The 23,679-nt window shown below is 43.2% G+C and overlaps 1 protein-coding gene across 1 annotated transcript in view; it reads left to right on the top strand.

Moving 5' to 3' along the window:
* LOC141083180 (protocadherin Fat 4-like) overlaps positions 1 to 23,679 on the top strand; it is a 229,560-nt gene that overhangs the window by 189,340 nt on the left and 16,541 nt on the right. The window contains exon 10 of the mRNA XM_073567346.1: positions 17,081 to 17,169. Coding sequence (XP_073423447.1) covers positions 17,081 to 17,169 — 89 coding nt within the window. The remainder of the gene's footprint in view (positions 1 to 17,080; positions 17,170 to 23,679) is intronic.

Genomic DNA, 23,679 nt, shown 5'->3' with positions numbered 1-23,679 from the left:
TTATTGGTATCAAAACTTTTATGAGGAGATTAGCCATAAAAAAATTCTATATGAAAAAAAGAGTGACTTCTAGCGACGTCACGAATCCGTTTGAAATTATAGACCCTTATCAGCATACCGGTCTAAAGAAGAAATCCAATTTCAATCCGACTCAAGAATACTCAGAAGCCTTTGAGGCATTTCAGAATAACGTGATACAGGATATTAGGAGTATATCTGATAAAAGATGCAGAAAATTTAAATATAATTTATCTAGCAGTGAACGTTCAGCTATTAAACGGCTTCAGACAAATCATGCAATTACACTAAGATCGGCTGACATAGTAATCGGCTGACATAGGGGGCAGCATAGTAATTTTGAACACTTCTGACTATGAGGAAGAGTCTTTGAGGATACTATCGGATTCACGTACCTATGAATTATTGGACAGTGACCCTTCAGAAAGGTACCTTGCAGAAATGCAGGTCCTCATCAAATGTGGTTTCGATAAGGGGTACATTAAGAAAGAGGAATTTGACTTTATCAACACCACTCACCCTAGGATACCATATTTTTATTACATCCCAAAGATACATAAGAGTTTGATCAAACCCCCGGGCCGACCAACAATATCGGCTATTGGCGACCTGACGGCTAATCTTTCTAAGTTTGTGGACTACCATTTACAGCAATTAGTCCCTGCTAGAGTTGAGCGAAACGGGTCGAAAAATTTCAAAAGTCGCCGACTTTTGGCAAAGTCGGGTTTCATGAAACGAAATCCGACCCTAGGATGAGGTCGGCCACGAGGTCGGCGACTTACGCGCCAAAGTCGCGTTTCAAAAGTTTGTTTTGCGCTCTTTTTCAGCCAATCAGGATCCACGGACACTGTGGGCAACGTGATGACATAGGCACGGGTCACCACCATCTTTCAGAAGGGCATGCAAGTCATTGGCTTGCTTTGGTGGGCGTCACAGGGGGTATAAAAGGGCGTGCACGCCGACCGCCATGTTACTTATGCTGATCTCAGAATAGAGAGAGCTGCTGCTGCTGCTGATTTTGTAGGGAGAGCGTTAGGCAGGGAAGAAGACACCAAAAACTGCTTCTGCTGCTAGCGATTTTGCCTGTACAACACACCAGTCACTGTGCAGTGCAAGGGGAGGCTATATAGTGGTGTATCAGTGGTGTTGGTTGTTGGGCTGCCTTCTAAGGCTTCCTGACATTCCTGCATTGCTGTTTACCCACTGCTCCGCAAACTGCTTTTTTAAAAGCAATCCCAATTTTTTTTTTTGTCCTGCTGAGAAGAAGAAAAAAAAACTGCTTCTGCTTCTAGCGATTTTGCCTGTACAACACACCAGTCACTGTGCAGTGCAAGGGGAGGCTATATAGTGGTGTATCAGTGGTGTTGGTTGTTGGGCTGCCTTCTAAGGCTTCCTGACATTCCTGCATTGCTGTTTACCCACTGCTCCGCAAACTGCTTTTTTAAAAGCAATCCCAATTTTTTTTTTTTGTCCTGCTGAGGTACTGAGCATGCATTTTTTCACACCATACAGCGGTGTACGCTCCTCACACAGTACCGTGTAACGGCTGTTATCACAGCCACAGTGAAGCTATCAGTGTGTCACTCTGTGAGAATAAGTCGAGGACATGTTCCGTTCTTACAGACCTGCACTCTAGGGAGATTCCTATTCTGCCCAATTCTACATACACCTTGTAGTTTGTGATACACTAGCCAATTTCTGCCTGTGACATAGCGCTCAGATATTCAGTGGGCCTCACACAATCCATAAGTGTCCAGTGTCCACAAGTGTGTGCAGAAATTAAAAATCTCCCTTATCCTCTAGTGACTTTGGTCACAGCTCTGCCATCGAGCCTGTGACAGAGCGCTCAGATATTCAGTGGGAATCACACAATCCATAAGTGTCCAGTGTCCACAAGTGTGTGCAGAAATTAAAAATCTCCCTTATCCTCTAGTGACTTTGGTCACAGCTCTGCCATCGAGCCTGTGACAGAGCGCTCAGATATTCAGTGGGCCTCACACAATCCATAAGTGTCCAGTGTCCACAAGTGTGTGCAGAAATTAAAAATCTCCCTTATCCTCTAGTGACTTTGGTCACAGCTCTGCCATCGAGCCTGTGACAGAGTGCTCAGATATTCAGTGGGCCTCACACAATCCATAAGTGTCCAGTGTCCACAAGTGTGTGCACAAATTCAAAATCTCCCTTATCCTCTAGTGACTTTGGTCACAGCTCTGCCATCGAGCCTGTGACAGAGCGCTCAGATATTCAGTGGGCCTCACACAATCCATAAGTGTCCAGTGTCCACAAGTGTGTGCACAAATTCAAAATCTCCCTTATCCTCTAGTGACTTTGGTCACAGCTCTGCCATCGAGCCTGTGACAGAGCGCTCAGATATTCAGTGGGCCTCACACAATCCAAAAGTGTCCAGTGTCCACAAGTGTCTGCAGAAATTCAAAATCTCCCCTGTTCTATAGACACCTTGTACCTTGTTTCACATTACTATATAGTTTGTTGTATTTTGTCTACATTTCTACCAAAAATGAGGAAGTCTGGTGGAAGAGGCCGTGGAATTGGGCGGGGGTTGGCAGCTGGTAATGATGGTGTTGGTGGTGGATCTGATGGTAGTGGCAAGAGCAAAATAGGACCGAATGTAGGAGGTGTTGAGCCTGCGTCATCGTCTGGCTACATAAGGCCTCGAACGCTTAGTTTTCTAGGAGTTGGCAAACCGCTTTTAAAGCCAGAGCATCAGGAAAAAGTTTTGTCTTACATTGCTGACTCAGCCTCCAGCTCTATCGCCTCCTCTTCTTCAGTTGTAAAAAGTAAAAGCACTGAGTCGTCATTGGAGGCTCATGTTCATGAACCACACCTTTCCTTGTGTCCTTCACCCCAACCAAGATTGAAGGATGACGCAGGCCATAGTACTGATTACTCCATGGAGCTGTTTTCACATACCATGCCTGGATTATCTTTTGAAATGGTGAATTACCCAGGCCAAGATGAATCTGACATGGAGTGCACTGATGCACAGCCGCTGATGGATGATTCTGCTGGTACATTCACTCAGAGCACTACATTGTCCTCGCAGTGTACAGAGCCAGATTCTGACCCTGATGAGACTCAGGTGCCCCTTCCCGCACACTATACCACCATACACGGTGACACAGAGGAAGGTGCACATGACATAGAAGAGGAGGTGATGGATGACCCAGTTGTTGACCCAGATTGGCATCCATTGGGGGAAGAGGGTGCTGCTTCCAATAGCTCAGATGAGGAGCATCCACAGAAGACATCGACATTGCAACAGCTGTTATCTGGCAGGCCCGGAGCACTCCAAAGACAGGTTCCAAACATCAAAATAGTTGCTGGACAGCTTGTCCAGAGGGTCAAAACATCACAGCGTTCTAGGCCGCAAAATGTCTGCCAAAGTAGGAAGAGTGCAGTGTGGCACTTTTTTGAACAAAATCCTCATGATCAGGCCAAGGTTATCTGTAAGAAGTGCGCAAAGACCTTTAGCCGAGGGAAAAATCTGAAAAATTTGAATACCAGTTGCATGCTTAGACATTTAACCAGCATGCACTTGCAAGCGTGGACACAACACCAAACCTCAAGTGCCACATGTGCAACTGATCACAACGAAAGTAGTCAGCAACGCTACATTGTTTCCCCCACTGTAAGCCCACCGGTTAGCACAGCAGCAAATGTTGAGGTGTCGTTGCAAGGCCACAGCAGTCAGGGAATCCCACTGTTATATCAACGAAAGACTGATTCTAGGCCATCAGAAAGAACAACAACTCCATCACCATCATCAACCCTCTCTCAGTCCGCCCTGTCCACCGCTACTTCCACCATATGCAGCTCTCAAGTCCAGCTCACCCTCCCAGACACTATGAGTAGGTCAAGAAAGTACTCAGTCTCTCATCCGCGTACACTGGGTTTGAACGCCCACATTGCCAAACTAATCTCGTTTGAGATGATGCCCTTTCGGTTGGTGGAAAGCACAGCTTTCCGCGAACTCATGGCCTATGCAGTACCACGCTATGACCTACCCAGTCGCCACTTCTTCTCTCGCAAAGCCATCCCAGCCCTCCACCATCATGTGAAAGACCGCATTGTCCATGCACTCAAGCAGTCAGTGAGTGGAAAGGTGCACCTCACAACTGATGCATGGTCCAGTCGGCATGGCCAGGGCCGTTACGTGTCCATCACTGCGCACTGGGTTAATGTGGTGGATGCAGGGTCCACAGGGGACAGCGGTGGTGGGACAGTGCTGCCTAGCCCACGGTATAGGAAACAGTTGGCTGTAGGCGTTCGACCCTCCTCCTCCTCCTCCTCCTCCAGAAGCGAAAGCTCGTCCACAGAGCGCAGTCGTACGAGCACTCCATCTGCAGCTGCCACTGTTGCACACGATGTGTCCCCCTATCGAGCAGCTAGTGGAAAGCGTCAGCAGGCTGTGTTGCAGATGATGTGTTTGGGCAACAGACACACCGCCGAGGTGCTGGCCGAGTACTTGAAGCGACAAACTGAGTCATGGCTGGGCAGTGTACATCTTGAGGCAGGCAAGGTAGTTAGTGATAACGGCCGTAATTTTGTGGCAGCCATAGCCCTTTCAAAACTCAGCCACATACCTTGCTTGGCTCACACCTTGAACCTGGTGGTGCAGTGCTTCCTCAAAAATTATCCGGAGTTAACAGCCCTGCTCCAGAAGGTGCGAAGACTGTGCGCGCACATCCGCCGGTCGCCTGTACACTCCGTTCGTATGCAGAAGCTGCAGCGATTGCTCCACCTTCCCAACCACCGCCTCATTATCGACATTGCAACAAGGTGGAACTCCACCCTGCACATGGTGGAGCAGCTGTGCGAGCAGAGGCAGGCCATAATGCATTTGTGGGAGGATACACGGCCAGGCACTTTGAGAGCAGACATGGAGTTGACAGGTGTGCAGTGGTCGAAGCTGAAAGACCTCTGTAAAGTCCTTCAGTGTTTTGAGGAATGCACACGGCTGGTAAGCGCAGACGACGCCATCCTAAGCATGAGCATCCCACTTATGCGTCTGCTCATGAAAACTTTGACGCACCTTAAGGAGCAGGCGTCTGCAGCCAATGTTGATGAGGAGGAAGAGGAGGAGGGAATCCTTGATGACATTCAGCCATTGTCTGCTCAGGGACCTCTCCTGGACGAGGTGGAGGAAGAAGAGGATGAGGAGGATGATGATGGGGATGATTACTTAGGGGAGGAGGATGCATCTCGTGGGGCAAGTGAAAATGTTGGCGTGGCAAGGTCTGGTACAGGGTTTGTGCGTGACTGGAGGGATGTGGATTTGCCAGAAAGTGCTCCTCCAACCAGCACTCGCAGTGCATCATTGACACCGGGAACATTGGCCCACATGTCAGATTATGCCTTGCAGATCCTAAAAAGGGACCCCCGCATTGCCAAAATGATGAACGATGACGACTACTGGTTGGCCAGCATCCTGGATCCACGCTATAAAGGCAAATTACAAAACATCATGCCACAGGAGAACCTTGACCTAATATTGGCTAATAAACAAGCAACTCTGGTAAATCGGTTGCTTGAGGCATTCCCAGCACACAGCAGCGGTGATGGTTCTCACACGAGCCGTACAGGCCGGGGGCAGCTTGGCAGAGGTGTTCGTGGTGCACACAGCAGAAGTGGCGTTGGAGACAGGGGTTTCATGACAATGTTGTGGACTGATTTTTCAAATACCGCTCACACAACTGGTAATACTGCATCGATGGAAAGTGACAGGAGACAGCAGTTGTCAACTATGGTTACAAACTACTTTTCCTCCCATATCGATGTTTTCCTACACAGGTCATTCCCCTTTGACTATTGGGCCGCTAAACTGGACACCTGGCCTGAATTGGCCCAATATGCCTTACAGGAGCTCGCTTGCCCAGCTGCAAGTGTGCTATCGGAAAGAGTCTTCAGTGCAGCTGGATCAATCCTGACAGAAAAAAGGACCCGTCTGTCAACCCAAAATGTGGATGATCTAACCTTCATTAAAATGAACCATGCATGGGTTTCCAAGGATTTTGTCCCACCTTCCCCTGATGACACATAGGGTGACAGAAAAATGGCTTGCTTTGGTCCACCTCTTCCTGGGACCTCACCTATTTCGCCTTTTGCATCAGCTGAATGTCCAACATCAACATATGCCACTTTCTAAAACTCCCTAACTGTGCTGCCTCCCCCCCCATGGCCGGGGTCACCACCTAGCGCACGACACCGTGCGAGTGCCGTTGCCCTGGACAGGTGGGTAGGCCGACTCTTGGGCGCGGGCATTGGCACAGGGTCCCTCATAGTGCAATCAAGTGTCTCTGACGGTGGTGGTGCACACCCGCCGTCAGACACACCGCTGTACTATGAGGGGCCCAGTGCCAGTACCGACGCCCACGAGTGGGCCCCCCTTGCTTGGGCAGGGCCCCAGCATTTGCAATCTTTACCTCTCCCTGCTCCTCCGCTGTGTAATCTGGGCCGTCAAATCCATACTGTGCCTGACACCGTCTGAGCCTGCCTCCTGATGTATAGACATATATTTTGAATGTGTACGCTATCCATACATGTTATCCGGGGATACGGTACCCTTTCTCACCTTTGTGCAATCATCTGCAAGCCATACTGGGCCTAACACCGTCTGAGCCTGCCTCCTGATGTATAGACATATATTTTGAATGTGTACGCTATCCATACATGTTATCTGGGGATACGGTACCCTTTCTAACCTTTGTGCAATCACGTGCAATCCATACTGGGCCTAACACCGTCTGAGCCTGCCTCCTGATGTATAGACATATATTTTGAATGTGTACGCTATCCATACATGTTATCTGGGGATACGGTACCCTTTCTAACCTTTGTGCAATCACGTGCAATCCATACTGGGCCTAACACCGTCTGAGCCTGCCTCCTGATGTATAGACATATATTTTGAATGTGTACACTATGCTATCCGTACATGTTATCCGGGGATACGGTACCCTTTCTAACCTTTGTGCAATCATGTGCAATCCATACTGGGCCTAACACCGTCTGAGCCTGCCTCCTGATGTATAGACATATATTTTGAATGTGTACACTATGCTATCCATACATGTTATCCGGGGATACGGTACCCTTTCTAACCTTTGTGCAATCACGTGCAATCCATACTGGGCCTAACACCGTCTGAGCCTGCCTCCTGATGTATAGACATATATTTTGAATGTGTACACTATGCTATCCATACATGTTATCCGGGGATACGGTACCCTTTCTAACCTTTGTGCAATCACGTGCAATCCATACTGGGCCTAACACCGTCTGAGCCTGCCTCCTGATGTATAGACATATATTTTGAATGTGTACGCTATCCATACATGTTATCTGGGGATACGGTACCCTTTCTCACCTTTGTGCAATCACGTGTAATCCATACTGGGCGTGAGAACGGCTGGCGAGCTGTTAAGCAAGCTACAGCACCTGTGGTTTGCACACGTAAGTTTTTAATTTTTTCAGGAATGACGGTTAGGCCTAATTCCGGAACTGCGGTTGACCTGCACTTACTGGGAAATCATCGTTCGCGGGTAATAATTGTCATCACAGATCCCCATCACTAACGTTGTTCAGCGGGTTATCTGCACCTGTAAGCGACAAACGCTGGCCTTTTCAGTGTAGCGCACATGCAGCCACGGACATGTAAGGGCATGACACACCAGTTATTGGCCAATCTCATGTGCCAGAGCCTCACGTATCCCTCTAGTAAGCCGGACTCGGACCGTGGGGCATGACGGAGTCTCGTTCGTTAACGGAATTAAGCTTGCAATGTGTGCATCTTTTCTGTAGCTGGCATGGTTGAGGTTTCCCAAGTGGAGTCGAATTAAACCGTAGGCTCCACTCCTGGTGGTGCCCTTCTGGACATTCCTTTAAGGTTCAGCTTTGCAACCATACTGCCCACGTAAAACAAACACTTTGCCTTCATGAACGCTGTTTGGAGGGTCATGACTCGTGGGAATAACGCCGCCCAATCAGTTAACCTGCTAGAGAGATCCTTCGTTGCTCCCAAGCATGACATCACACTCCCTAGGAGGAAGGTAATGCCACTGTGGTGACCGTACTCCTGGGGGCGACACAAGTGCACTGATGCCCAGCCACTGCTCGATGAATCTGCTGGTACATTGACCCAGACCACTACATTCCCCTCGCACGCTACACGGCCTGAATCTGACCCTGATGAAACTCAGGTTACCCTTCCCATATACAGTTCCATCTTACACGGTGACAAAGAATAAGCTGCAGATGAAAGTGCAGGTTCGGCCCACCCGCCATCAGACACACCACCGTACTATCAGGGGCCCTGTGCCAGTGCCGTCGCCAACGAGTGGGCCCCCCCTGCTTGCTCAGGATCACAGCACTTGCAAGGTTGAAATACTGTGCAGTGAGATGGAAGATGGGGACGACGAGGAGTCCAGACTAGTACAGGGATTCCCTAGCGAGGAGACTTATTTGATTGTTTTCAATGTGGGGACAGCAATTTTTGGGGAGCACTATACTCTGGAGAATGATAGATGGGGCCCACCATACACTGGAACATTCGAAAGGTGGACATCAGACACTGGAGCAGCATTTTCAGGGCCCATTATACACTAGAGCATTAGAAATGGGGCCCATTATGTTTGGAGCATTATTTGGGCCCATAACACAGTGGAGCTTCATCCATGGGGACCAACATATACTGTAGCATTATGTGGAGCTCATCATATACTGTTTAAAACATTATATGGGACCAATGATTCTGTATGGAGAAATAGATGGGCCTCGTCATGAGATGTAAAAAGTGAAGTATTTTTCATTGTACTATACCGCTATTTCTCTGCCGTATCGGAGCATGATGAGTTGTGGTATGTGTTAAAGGGGCGCTCTTTCGCCCAGGGCACATGAAAACCTGGAGCCAGCCCTCCCCCCCACAACTTTAGCCAAATAACCCCCATTTTTCAGTGCGTAACTTGTATTATGAAGTTAATTAAGGTTGACAAGCTTAAGTAAGAAGAATTGATGCTTTTGGCATTCAAATGGGCACTGTAGGTGTGTTTCCTGTCCTCCTCTCACTGCCGACTTTTATTCCCCATTGACTTACATTGGGTTTCGTGTATCGGGACGACCCCGACTTTTCCCTATAATCGGACGATCTTGCTCGACCCGACTTTTGGAAAAGTCGGGTTTCACGAAACGAAACTCGACCCTAAAAAAACAAAAGTCGCTCAACTCTAGTCCCTGCCCTTCCAGCCTATTTGAAGGACACTACTCATGTTTTACAGGTTTTAAATACTATAGAATGGAAAGATCATTTCATCTTAGGGACTTTAGATATAACTTCCCTTTACACAGTTATTGAACATGAAAAGGGTTGCAAATCTGCGGAATTCTTTATGTCAGAGGCTAAAAGCTTTCCCAGCGACCAAATTGCTTTTATTGTCGATTGTATTTATTTTATACTCACCCACAACTATTTTTACTATGGAGCGAACTACTACTCCCAGAAGTGGGGGACCGCTATGGGTACCAGATTTGCGCCCAGTTATGCAAATTTGTATGTTGGCAAGTGGGAACATGAAACCATCTTTCCCGAGGGCAGGCTGCGTGCGAATCTGGTACTCTGGCACCGCTTCATAGATGTTATTATTTTTATTTGGTCTGGTGGGCCTACTCTTTTAACAGATTTTATTGATGAATTGAATAAAAATTGTTATTTTTTAAAATTTACCGCAACTACTAGTCTCACGGAGATTAACTTTTTAGACTTAAAAATCTTTATTGAGGACAACACCATTCAGACACAACTATTTCACAAACCCACTGATTCAAACAATTATATTTTGCTAGAAAGCTGTCATCTCCCAAGTTGGCTTCTTAATATTCCAAAGAGCCAATTCATACGGGCTCATAGAAATTGTTCCAAGTCACAGGACTATTTAACTGAGGCTGAAACTCTAATCAAAAAATTTTGTCAAAAAGGTTATGATACCCAACCCCTGCTAGCAACCAGGAAATATATTGGACATATACCAAGGGAACAATTCCTCAGACATAAAATAAAAAATAAAGAAAATATTAGTATAGACGAGATTCCTATCATCACCCAGTATAATTCAAATAGTCAAATTCTCAGAAAAATTGTAAATAAACACTGGGGTATTTTGAAGAATGATAAAATCATAGGGGAAGTTCTACCAGCCCGCCCTAGGTTTGTCTTTAGAAGGGCAAATAATTTAGGTAACCTGGTAGCCCCTTCTATTTCAATATCTAAAAAAGGCCCCAATTCTCATTCACAACAGCAATTAAAAGGTTTTTTTCCCTGCAAAAAATGTGTATCTTGCAGAAAATTAGGCAGTAAGAAACAATTCTCTATTATAAATAAATCCATGGAGATTCAGATTCGTGATTTTATCACCTGTGACACGAAGGGGGTGATATATTGTATCACATGTCCATGTGATAAATTATATATAGGTCGAACGATACGTCCCTTAAATGTCAGAATTGGGGAACATTTACGGAATATTTGTAAGAAATTCACAGGTCACCCCCTCTCTAATCATTATCTTACACATCATGGGAGCTCCCTAAGGGACACTAAAGTGACTGGGATTCAAATAGTTAAAAGAAGTATCAGGAAAGGTAATTTTATCCATCAGATGTCCAGGGTGGAAAGTAAATGGATATTTGAATTGAATACTCTGATCCCAAACAGTTTAAATAGCGAGATTGAGCTATTTGCTTTTAATGCATAGTATAATGCTCCATTGCTATATAATGGAGGCTATATAAGGGTTCCTCTTGCTCTAGGGGGCCATCCCCGAAGAAGGAATCAGTGAATTCCGCAACGCGTAGGATTTGCCATTGCTTTCTGGCCCCATCAGCGCCCCATAGGGCTTTCTTGCCTGTCACGTGATCTATCACGTGACTGTGACGTCACGCAAGGTCCTTCAGCTTTTTTGGACCTTGCAGGCCTGCTTTTGCAAGCGGCGGCTGGTACTCTTACAGCCTGCCGATATACACCTCCAGCTGCGCGCCAGTCACCGGCCGGGACGGCGGCATGCTAGGAGGTAGCACCCTTTAGCTCCAGTAACTATATACCTGTGTCGGGGAGTATTATTGGGAAAGGACCTGGAAATCCACCCTGCATTCTGAAGACCCTTTTCCCTGCCTCGCCAGTTTTTAGCTTCAGTAAAGGTAATAGATTTCTTCATAAGATATCTTTATTTAACCAAGACACATTTAATTAGCGCAAGTTTCTATCAGGTTTATTTATTATTATTATTTTATGGAGACAACTTGAGTGGTGTGTTGTCTTATTACTTGCTGCTTTGTGTTCTGTGGGTGTACGCTTGAGCGCCATTGGTATATACATATATTTATGAGATTTAACATGTACCTGGACAAGGAAACTAATACTGGTGAATTGCTTTCCCTAACTAGAAATATGACAAATCAGAGACTCATAATCACCAGTGAATATGAATGGAGACTATGACTAGTGATAAAGACAATGAAAACAAATCTAATCATGGACATTGATATGTAGGTCATACCATGGTCAAATGGTCGTTCAAAATAGGAAAAAAAAATATACACCCCTACACTCCATATGCACCTATCGGATTGGCGTGATCCCTCCATAATGCATTCACAGCTGGCTCCTGGCTTCCTTTTCTGATGGGGGCATCATGCGACCAATGCAGCCAATCAGCGAAAGAAATATTATTTTTGCTACTTTGGTGGGAATATCAAATCTGGTGCTACTTTTCTGCATTAGACGCATGAGGTTCCAACTATTGGGGGAAGCTGGGAGCCCAGTAGAGGAACATTGGTGACATAACAAAGGATCGGTGTTGAAGTGGTGGAAAAACATTTTTTTATTTAACATTGTCATCCTACAATTAAAAATTATCATTCCAGTGATAGTTTCAATTTACTGTGTCTCCTACCACTCGGTACATCCAGCAACACAGCTATATTTGTTCTTCAGTCTTATTAACAACTAGCTGAAGAGCCCGGCGCTGCCTGGGCATAGTATCTAACTGTGGTTAGTTATAACAAATTATAATTATCCTCCATCCCATAGTCCCGTGCCCATATACCCATTATACATATCCACCATCCCATAGGCCCATGCCCATATACCCATCATACATATCATTCATCCCATAGTCCCATGCCCATATACCCATCATACATATTCTCCATCCCATAGTCCCGTGCCCATATACCCGTCATACATATCCTCCATCCCATAGTCCAGTGCCAATATACCCATCACACATCCTCCATCCCATAGTCAACCATTATGACATCATAACGAGCGGCGGGGCTTGCAACCTATGATGAATCAGCTTCGCCATGGCAACCATTATGACATCATAATGAGGGGCGGGGCTTGACGTGCATACACTTTTTCCCCAGTATGTAGACAGGGGCAAAATTGTTTGGTGAATTGGAATGCGTGGGGTTAAAATTTCACCTCACAACATAGCCTAGGACGCTCTCGGGGTCCAGACGTGTGACTGTGCCAAATTTTGTGGCTGTAGCTGCGACGGTGCGGATGCCAATCCCGGACATACACACACACATACATACACACATACATACAGTACATACACACACTTGAGCTTTACATATTAGATGAATGCAGGATAATCATTCCTTTACGACAGAGGACACAGGACCTCCAATCTCCTGATCACGGGAGGTCCCAGATTTAGGAGCCCCCTTGCTCAGACACTTTCAACCTATCCTGTGATAGGTGATAAACTGTAATTGTGGGACAACCTGTTATTCGGGAATTAAATAAATATAATACTATACATTGCAGTACACAGTGGGTACAGAAAGTATTCAAGCCCCTTTAAATTTTTCACTCTTTGTTTCATTGCAGCCATTTGGCAAATTCAAAAAAGTTCATTTTTTTCTTATTAATGCACACTCTGCACCCCTTCTTGACTGAAAAAAAGAAGAAATTTAGAAATTTTTGCAAGTGTGTTAAAAAAAATGAAATATCACATGGTCATAAGTATTCAGACCCTTTGCTCAGACACTCATAATTAAGTCACATGCTGTCCATTTCCTTGTGATCCTCCTTGAGATGGTTCTACTCCTTCATTGGAGTCCAGCTGTATTTAATTAAACTGATAGGACTTGAATGGTAAAGGCACACACCTGTCTATATAAGACCTCACAGCTCACAGTGCATGTCAGACCAAATGAGAATCATGAGGTCAAAGGAACTGGCCAAGGAGCTCAGAGACAGAATTGTGGCAAGGCACAGATCTGGCCAAGATTAAAAAAGATTTTCTGCAGTACTCAAGGTTCCTAAGAGCACAGTGGCCACCACAATCCTTAAATGTAAGAAGTTTGTAATCACCAGAAGTCTTCCTAGACCTGGCCGTGCAGCCAAACTGAGCAATCGTGGGAGAAGAGCTTTGGTGAGAGAGGTAAAGAAGAACCCCAAGGTCACTGTGGCTGAGCTCCAGAGATGCAGTAGTGAGATAGGAGAAAGTTCCACAATGTCAAATATCAATGGAACCCTCCACCAGTCAGGCCTTTATGGCAGAGTAGCATGACGGAAGCCTCGCTTCAGTGCAAGATATACGAAAGCTTGCATAGCGTTTGCTAAAAAACACATGAAGGACTCCCAGACTATGAGAAATAAGATTGTCTGGTCTGATGAGATGAAGATAGACCTATTTGGTGATAATTCTAAGTGGTTTGTGTGGAGAAAACCAGGCACTGCTCATAACTTGCCCAATACAATCCCAACAGTGAAACATGGTGGTAGCAGCATCATGCTATGGGGGAGTTTTTCAGCTCGAGGGACAGGATGACTGGTTGCAATTGAAGGAAACATGAATGCGGCCAAGTACAGAGATATCCTGGATTAAAACCTGACCTAAACCCAATTGAGCATATCTGGAGAGATCTGAAAATGGCTGTCCACCAACGTTCACCATCCAACCTGACGAAACTGGAGAAGATCTGCAAGGAAGAACGGCAGAGGATCCCCAAATTCAGGTGTGAAAAACTTGTTGCATCATTCCCAAGAACTCTCATGGCTGTACTAGCTCAAAAGGGTGCTTCTACTCAATACTGAGCAAAGGGTCTGAATACTTATGACCATGTGTTATTTTAGTTTTTCTTTTTTAAATTTGCAAAAATTTCTACATTTCTGCTTTTTTTCAGTCAAGATGGGGTGCAGAGTGTACATTGAGAAAAAATGAACCTTTTTTGAATTTAAGAAATGGCTGCAATGAAACAAAGAGAGAAAAATTTGCAGGGGTCTGAATACTTTCCATACCCACTGTAATTCACAATATTTCAAATAAATCTTTCAAGATGAGGATAGTTATACTGTCATACAATTTAATATGTCTTAACGGTAAACTGACATAATTTCTTTGTCTTAGGCCTTCGGGCCACAAAAGATCCAATTTTCCCATCTGTTTTAACAATGTAACTACTCTGCTGATGTCTTATATGTAAAGGAAAAAGCTTGTAAATTTAATCATCTTCTAGTGTTGAATAGCGTTTTTGTTAACAACAGTACAAGCTGTGCATTCATAAAAACATGGCTAATGCAAGTAACAGTAGGGGTCTAAAGGTTTTGCCTTTTGCCTTAGGTCACAAATTTCTGAGTCAACCATATCAGATAGGATGAGATCAATAGTTTCATTTTCTACATAATATAGCATTCTTACACATTTTCCCAGAAATTGTACTTAAAGGGGGTTTCCGCCATGCTATATGTTAGCAGCTCACAAAAAAAGTATGCTGGAAAAAAAAAGAAATACACCAGGAATGTGCAATTGTTTTCCCCAAGGGGTCACATGAGATAATGTGACTAATGTGGAGGGCCGAACCAACCAGCTGGACTAAATTCTGCTTTTAACTGTGGTTTTATATTCATTTTTATCACTTAATATTTAGCGGAATTTAGACTGTTGACTAGCTGCTATTGCTATTACATGTTATGATACATGTTATCATATTATTGTGACCTTTATTCTTATCTGAAGCAGCTAATCAAACAATATAGTTTACTACTTTTTATAAAGTTTATATAAAGCAGTAAATTGTACTGCTCCTACTAATGAGCCATTGTACCTTGATCAGTAGCCCATAGTTCCCATACACAATATTATTTTCCCACTGCTCCCTTTCACATAATATGATGTACCCACATAGTATGATGGCACCACACTGTGCCTCAAACAGTATGAAGTCCCCACAGAGCCCCTCACACAGTATAATGTCTCACTACAAAGTATTATGTCCCCACTCAGCCCCCATGCAGAGTGATATCACCACACAGCCCCTATAAACAGTATTGTCCCCACACAGCCCTCTTACACAGTATTATGTCTCCACACAGCCCCCTTATACAGTATTATGTCCCCACACAGTCACCTTACACAGTATTATGTCTCCACACAGCCCACAGCCCCCTTATACAGTATTATGTCCTCACATAGCTACACAATCAGAATGATGTTCCTACACAGCCCCTTTACAAAGTGTTAGTCCTAATAAACATCCATGTTCAGTATTATGTCCCTGCACAGCCATCTACACAGTGTTATGTCCCCCCTTCATCTGCCTAACCCTGTTCTCCGGCTGCTCTGGTCTGCTGATGACTCCCTGTTTCACCATTGGATGCAGATATCATTGAAAAGAAGATACTAAGTGGAGGGTGCTGCTTGATGTGGGCTGCCACTGCATAAAGCCTTTTGACAATAAGACGCACTTTTTCCCCAAAAACATTTGTGGAAAACGGGGGTACATCTTATAGTCGGAATATACCGTACTTACAATTAGCGTGGTGGCAGCAGGAGGCGGGAGATTCTTCCTGTGGTCTGATGCTTCAGGGAGATGATCTCACTCCCATCCCGGTTCAGCAGCTGCGGCAGGTTCAGCAGGTTCGGCGGTGCTTGGTGACATTTTGTGAAAGTCGGGAGCGCCCCGCACTTCCATTGCCTCGAAGCTGTGGCCTCCGGGAAAATGGCCACCGAAGACGGTGCATGCTCAGACTTAGATCTCGTCCCAAGATCTCGGGAAATGAGATCTCGTTGCCAAGACCTCAATCTGCGCATGCGCCACCTCGGGTGGCTATTTTCCCAGACGCCACAGCATTGAGGCAGTAGAAGTGCTCTGGGCTCCCGCCTTTCACAAAATGTCGCCGGAACCCCACACCACCAAACACCGCCGAACCTACAACACCAGCCATCATTGATAGATTGCAAAGGTGGACCGTTATCCTGGCAGAGAGAGTAAATTATGCAACTAAAAATCTCTTTGTTCTTGAGAACGTACTGGATTTTTAAAAAAATAAGTGAATTTAAATAATACTAGTTCTGTCAAGCACTTTGCAATTTTACCCATTAAAGAATTTGAAAATGACCCTTAATTAATTGTACCATCTCTAGCTGTGTATAAAGAGACTTGGAGGAGATGAGCGGCATTTGTTGCCTGCTGCTGAGATAGTGGTCATGTGAAAATCCAAATGCATCTCTTTTGTTGCATATTACATCTGCTTTAGAAAGCTAATTTACAATATTCAATTATGTACTGTAGATCTTGTATAAGTCAGAACAGAGAATTGCGAAGAGCTTCTATCACTGTAGAGGAATCGGCATGTCTGTGTATTACTTGGACAGACTGGTATTCTTCATTGTACCAGTGTGTGGTGCTGTAGGTAAAGTGAGCACTTGCTACTACATTACCCCACAGATTGCACTGATCACTAGGGTTCATCATTACTATATCCCGTACAAACAATTTTCCTTTTTTTGTTCTGTAGATTTCATAAAGTTTATTTCCAATAAATCTTAGCACAGATCATGTACTTGTTTTGCTGACAAATACTAATTTTTGTTTCCAAAATGAATCCCCTGTTTTGGCTTGTTTCGTAATACCTAAAGAACAGATATTTCATTGTTGTGCAATCCTATAAATTGCAGGTTCTGTTTGTTGTGCTTTGACTTAATTACATGTGATATTGAACAGTAATCATGTTGTGTCATTGTGGTCTCTTTAGAGCACAACCCACAGAGGAAGCTGGAGTTTGGCCAAACAACCAGTTTGAAACGGAGAGACTTCAGGCAATGATCCTGGCTTCAGCAAATGGTCAGTGTCGTACAGTATATTGGTATATGTGCAAACAATGTTATGTGTTTCATCATCATAATCACTCTATGTAAAATGTCATTGTAAATTATAGATTCATCACTTGGAAAGAATAAAACTTGACTGTAGCTGATTTCAAACACATTTTTATGCCATTTATAGACTGAATACTCAGCGGTACAGCATTAATAATAAAAGAGAAATAAAACTGGCTACTTTCGACATTATAGGAGATCCTCTTTAAAAATTTCTAAATATTTACCAGTAGACAAATGTGTATTTTTATCATAATACATGTTCTATGCACTGCCATTTGTTTAATTGTTTCCCTAAAGCAGAATCTCTTTTTATCCCTAAATGGTGCAGTATAGGCTAATATTAAACAATAACATAGGCTATTGTGTTTCTCTGTTGTTGTTATGCCATTTGTGGGTTGTCTGCTACCTTGGCTCCTTTTTTCTTCTCTCTGATATGGCCTCTGTATGCAGACTACATTTCTCATGATGCCCTTGACTTTACAGAGTCTCAACTCATTGCAATGATTCATATCGAAAGGCAGCAGTGATATATCAGTGACAAAACTGCTGTCCCCTAACATCCTAACACTGCAGAGTATTAATATGTTTTGTGTGTTGCTGCTTCAGGCTGTCTCCATTTCATTTTGCTAGTGATAAGTTTCTCCTTGTCAGTTCTTACAAGCAGGAGGCAGAGGAAAGGAAAGAAGTTGCAACTGAGAGTATACACCGGAGATTCTGCACACAGCACTCACAGACACTAATATAGACAGTATGAGACAGGAAAGATTAATAACTCTGCAGATAATAATACATATGACACAACTATTATATCACTGTTTTTAGGTTAATTCTGATATCATTATCTTTAGCTGTATGTGGGTCATATAAAAAACAAGGTTGTATCTTTTTGAAGGAGGCGGTATTAGTGAGATGACAGCAGTAGGGATTTGAAAGGTAATGATGTCATCATGTAATCCATATGAAGACAGACACTGACATCCTATCATCATAGGAGAGCATGTACGCAGGTCAGACTGGAAAATATATGACTAAGCTCTCTATAATGAATTGCAAGGATGCAATTGAGCTGGTATGAAACATAATAGACATCTGACGTATTCTGATAATATAGCATTAAATGCACAAAAAAAGTTTGGTGGCAGTTCTGGTTATGATTCATCGCCTCCTCTCTTCTTGCTATCGCCATCCTCATTCTTGCTTTGTGTGGATGATGCTTCCTATGTCATCTGCACAGGGTGCCCATTGTGCTCCTGTGCAGGCGTACTTCTCTCTGCCCTGCTGAGGGCACAGCAAAGTATTGTAGTGTGCATGCGCTGGTATTTCTTGGCCTTTCACCGCGCATGCCCATTACAGTACTTCGCTATGTCCTCAATGACTCTGCCCTTAATTTAAAGGGAGCCTGGAAACAGGTTCCCTTTAAAGTTCAAAAGTCAAAACAGAAAATTAAAAAAATGTATATCTGTAATTTACTTCAGTTACAGTGCTCTGGTTCAGAGATCCCGCTATAAAATAGGCTGCAAGAGATTCAGTTTCTGTGTTGGATCATGTTTGACTAATTCTGTAATGTGTGACAATACTGCTTACATTGCATAGAAGCACTGCCATCTGTTAGTTGGCTCTTGGAGCGAAGATGTTTTTCCCATTGACAAGATTAATCCTAGAGTTTGCCAAGTGCTTGTGTATGTAGAATACAGTGTATATTATAATCTTCTAAGGCCAAAACAATGTTTTCAAACAATATTTTGTGCCTTTGTGCAATGACTGCGATCTAAACTATTCACCACATTATATTTAACTTCATTCTAGAAACATAAGATACAAAATTTCTTATTTTCTTTAGTCTGGAAGTCTGGAAGTTACATGCTATCATATCAAGGATATATACAGTCATGGTAGAAAGTGTTGGCACTCTTGAAATTGTTCCAGAAAATGAAGTATTTCTCTAAGAAAATTATTGCAATTACACATTTTGTTATACACATGTTTATTTCTTTTGTGTGCATTGGAACACCAGACAAAAACAGAGAAAAAAAGGTAAATTTAACATTATTTCGCACAAAACCCCCAAATGGGCAAGACGAATTTGTTGGCACCCTCAAGTTAATATTTGGTGTCACACCCTTTAGAATAAATAACTGCAATTAATTGCTTCCTATAACCATCAGCAAACTTCTTACACTTCTCAACTGGAATTTTGGACTACTCTTCTTTTGCAAACTGCTTCAGGTCTCTCATATTTGAAGGCACTTTCTCCCAACAGCAATTTTAATATCTCTCCACAGGTGCTCAATGTGACTTCGAGCCAAACTTATTGCTGACCACTTCAGAACTCTCCACCTCTTTGCTTCCAACCATTTCTGGGTGCTCCTTGAAGTATGTTTGGGTCACTGTCCTGCTAATAGCGCTATGACCTAGGACACAAACCCAGCTTTCTGACACTGGGCATTACATTGTCACCCAAAATCCTTTGGTATTCATGATTCCTTGTACATAGTCAAGACAACCAGTGCCAGAGTCAGCAAAGCAACACCAAAACATCTTTGAACCTCCACCATATTTGAATGTAGGTACTTTGTTCTTTTCTTTGTAGGCTTCATTCCATTTTTGGTAAACAGTAGAATGACGTGCTTTACCAAAAACCTCTATCTTGGTCTCTTCTGTCCACAAGATGCTTTCCCAGCAGGATTTTGGCTAACTCACGTACACTACTGTTCAAAAGCTTGGGGTCACCCAGACAATTTTGTGTTTTCCATGAAAACTCATACTTTTATTAATCAAATGAGTTGCCAAATGAATTTAAAATCTAGTCCAGACATTGACTAGGTTCGAAAAAAAGAATTTTATTTGAAATAATAATTTTCTCCTTCAAACTTTATAAAAGAATGCTCCCTTTGCAACAATTACAGCATTGCAGACCTTTGGCATTCTAGCAGTTAATTCACCCCATGCTTCCAGAAGCCCCTCCCTCAAGTTGGTTTGGCTTGATGGGCACTTTTTGCATACCATACGGTCAAGCTGCTCCCACAACAGCTCAATGGGGTTGAGATCTGGTGACTGCGCTGGCTACTCCATTACAGATAGAATACCAGCTTCCTGCTTCTTCCCTAAATAGTTCTTGCATAATTTGGAGGTGTGCTTTGGGTCATTATCCTGTTGTAGGCTCCAGTCAAGCGCTGTCCACAGGGTATGGCATGGCATTGCAAAATGGAGTGATAGCCTTCCTTATTCAAAATCCCCTTGTACAAATCTCCCACTTTACCAGCACCAAAGCAACCCCAGACCATCACATTACCTCCACCATTCTTGACAGATGGTGTCAGGCACTCTTCCTGCATCTTTTTAGTTGTTCTGCATCTCACAAATGTTCTTCTGTGTGATACAAACACCTCAAACTTGGATTTGTTTGCCCATAACACATTTTACCCATCTTCCTCTGTCCAATGTCTGTGTTCTTTTGCCCATATTAATCTTTTCCTTATATTAGATAGTCTCAGATATGGCTTTTTCTTTGCCACTCTGCCCTGAAGGCCAGCATCCCGGAGTCGCCTCTTCACTGTAGACATTGACACTGGCGTTTTGTGTGTACCATTTAATGAAGTTGCCAGTTGAAGACCTGTGAGGTGTCGATTTCTCAAACTACAGACTCTACTCTAATGTACTTGTCTTGTTGCTCAGTTGTGCTGCAGGGCCACCCAATTCTTTTTCTACTCTGGTTAGAGCCTGTTTGTGCTCTCCTCTGAAGGGAGTACTACATACCGTTGCATGAAATAGCCTTCATTTCTAAGAACAAGAATAGACTGTCGAGTTTCACATGAAAGTTCATTTTTTTCTGGCCATTTTGAGCTTAAAAGAACCAACAAATTAATGCTCCAGATTCTCAACTAGCTCAAAGGAAGGTGGTTTAAAGTTTCTCTAGTCAGCCAAACTGTTTTCAGCTGTGCTAACATACTTGCACAAGGGTTTTCAAGGGTATTCTAGCCATCCATTAGCCTTCTTACACAGTTAACAAACACAAAATTCCATAAGAACACTGGAGTGATGGTTGTTCAAAATGGGCCTCTATACACCTATGAAGATATTTCATTACAAACCAGACGTTTGCAGCTGGAATAGTCATTTACAACATTAACAATGTATAAAGTGTAATTCTGAATCATTTAATGTTAACTACATTGGAAAAAACTGTGCTTTTCTTTCATAAATGAGGACATTTTAAAGTGAACCTAAACTTTTGAATGGTAGTGTACATTTTGGCAAATTGCAGTCTAGCTTTTTCATATCTCTGTGTCAGCAGTGGGGTCCTTCTGGTTCTCCTGCCATAGCGTTTCATCTAAATCAAATGTCAACAGATATCTCACGCTGACACTGATACAGCCTGAGCATGCAGAACAGCTTGAATTTCTTTGGAGCTTGATTGGGGTTGCTTATCCACCATTCAGATTATCCTGCATTGCAACCTTTCATTATTTTTTCTCTACCGTCCACATTGAAGGAGAATAGCTACAGTGCCATAGGTTGTAAACTTCTTGATTATGTTGTGCACCAAGGACAAAAGAACCTCAATATCTATAGAGATCGACTTGTAACCATGAGCTTGTTGCTATTGTTCAACAATTTTGGTTCTCAAGTCCTCAGACAGTTCTCTTCTCCTCTCCCTGTTTTCCATGCTTAGTTGGCACACACAGACACACAATGCAAAGATTGAGTCAACTTCTCCCCTTTTCTATTTGGTTTCAGGTGTGATTTTCATATTAGTACAACAAAGGTTATCAACCCTACCAACTTCAATACATTGTCAAAATTGGGCAACTCCCTTTAATAATAAACCTACAAGAAAAATTGGAGTCTGTACGCCCCAGGATAAATCTGAATAAAGCTGTCTTTTAAATATAAAATCTCACTTTATAGAAAAATACATATACCATAGTACAAACACATAAAAAAAATGAGTGTATTATCCCAGGGTGGTACGACACAAAAGGGATGCATCAGAAAAATTGTATGGCACACATAAATTACTGTACATTATAATACAAGGGTAGGTTTAAGTAGATTTCATTGAGCAAAGAGATTCACAATAATGGGCAAGCCGTCCATCCGAATCATCCAAATAAAGGCTGCTGAAATAGCACTTAAGTAACCCCATTTAATATAGGCAGCAAAAAAGTCAGCACAAGTCCCTCCACAATGTGAGAAACAGATTAAGAAAAAGGATATAAAGAATGGCGTCCCCTAAATGATATCTGTATTAAGCCAACATAAACACTACCCACAATGTCACAGGTACAGAGTAATAAAGTGCCAGGGTACAAAAAAATCCTTACCCATGTGGGATCCTGATGCGTCTCCCTAACGCCCGACGCGTTTCGCCCAAAGGCGAATTGCCCTTACTTGTTACTTGCCACAGGAGAGTTTGAATGAGCATAACATGCTTGAAACAAAGCTGTTTACCCACAATTTTGTACAGATACCAACAGTTATGTCCGGACCAGTTTTGTGTGAGTTTTGTGTGAAATTGTGTACAATTAGCTTTTTTTCATTTTTTTTTGTGTTGCTCCAAAACACACAAAGGACATCAACATGAGTACAAAAAAAGCTGTAATTGCAATAATTTTATGGGAGAAATGCTTAATTTCCTGAAACAATTTCACGGGCGCCAACACTTTCGGTCATGACCGTATACCATAGAGGCCGATCAGTCCTAAGTGATGAAACCTGATATCATAATGGGCGACTTGTTTTGATAATTGCAATGAGCCCCCCATTATCTTCCTAACTGTATTCTAATTAATAGGATGCATAGAGTATCACGTGTTTTCAACAATACAGATCTCATAATGACGGACACCTGTCAGGTCCGATACCTCTATTAACCTTCAGATATAGGGTTAATCTGCCGGTTAATAGCATTAAGAAGGTCACTGCACTGAAGGTCTGGCACTCGGGTGAAAATGAACTGTTCCTTCTGGGAGGTTCTGGCTTCCAGTCATACAGATGTGCCAACGCGCAAAGGCATTGCAAAGGCAGCTTTCAGTCAAAGTGCCGGTTGTGCTTACTAAAGCTACACAAGCACACCTGTATGACTGAAAGCCAGCAGCTCCCGGTAGAAATAAAGTTCATTTTCACCCAGGTGCGGCAAATTCAGTATGGTGGCAATCACCTTCCTATTGCTATTATCCGGCAGATTAACCCTATGTCTGCAGGTTAATGCATTATCTGACCTGACAGATTGCCTTTAAATGATGTTGACCTTGAAGTGTTTCTCTAAAATAAAAAAAAATTGCAGATCATATCATTTTTAGTAAGATATCAATATTTTATTTTATGCCATAAATCTCTCTCTTTATCACAGAGCATCTGTAATTTGGTCTTACTGCAGCATAAGGGTCGATATTTCTGGAGTCCCTTTCTTCACTTGAGGTCGTATCTTACTTCAGGTCAATGGAGACATATGCAGGATGAATACAGATCG

This window comes from Dendrobates tinctorius, unplaced genomic scaffold (genome assembly GCF_039654945.1).
Source record: "Dendrobates tinctorius isolate UK_male_01 unplaced genomic scaffold, ASM3965494v1 ptg000020l, whole genome shotgun sequence".
Classification (NCBI taxonomy): domain Eukaryota; kingdom Metazoa; phylum Chordata; class Amphibia; order Anura; family Dendrobatidae; genus Dendrobates; species Dendrobates tinctorius.
This window is presented reverse-complemented; position numbering and strand designations above follow the sequence as displayed.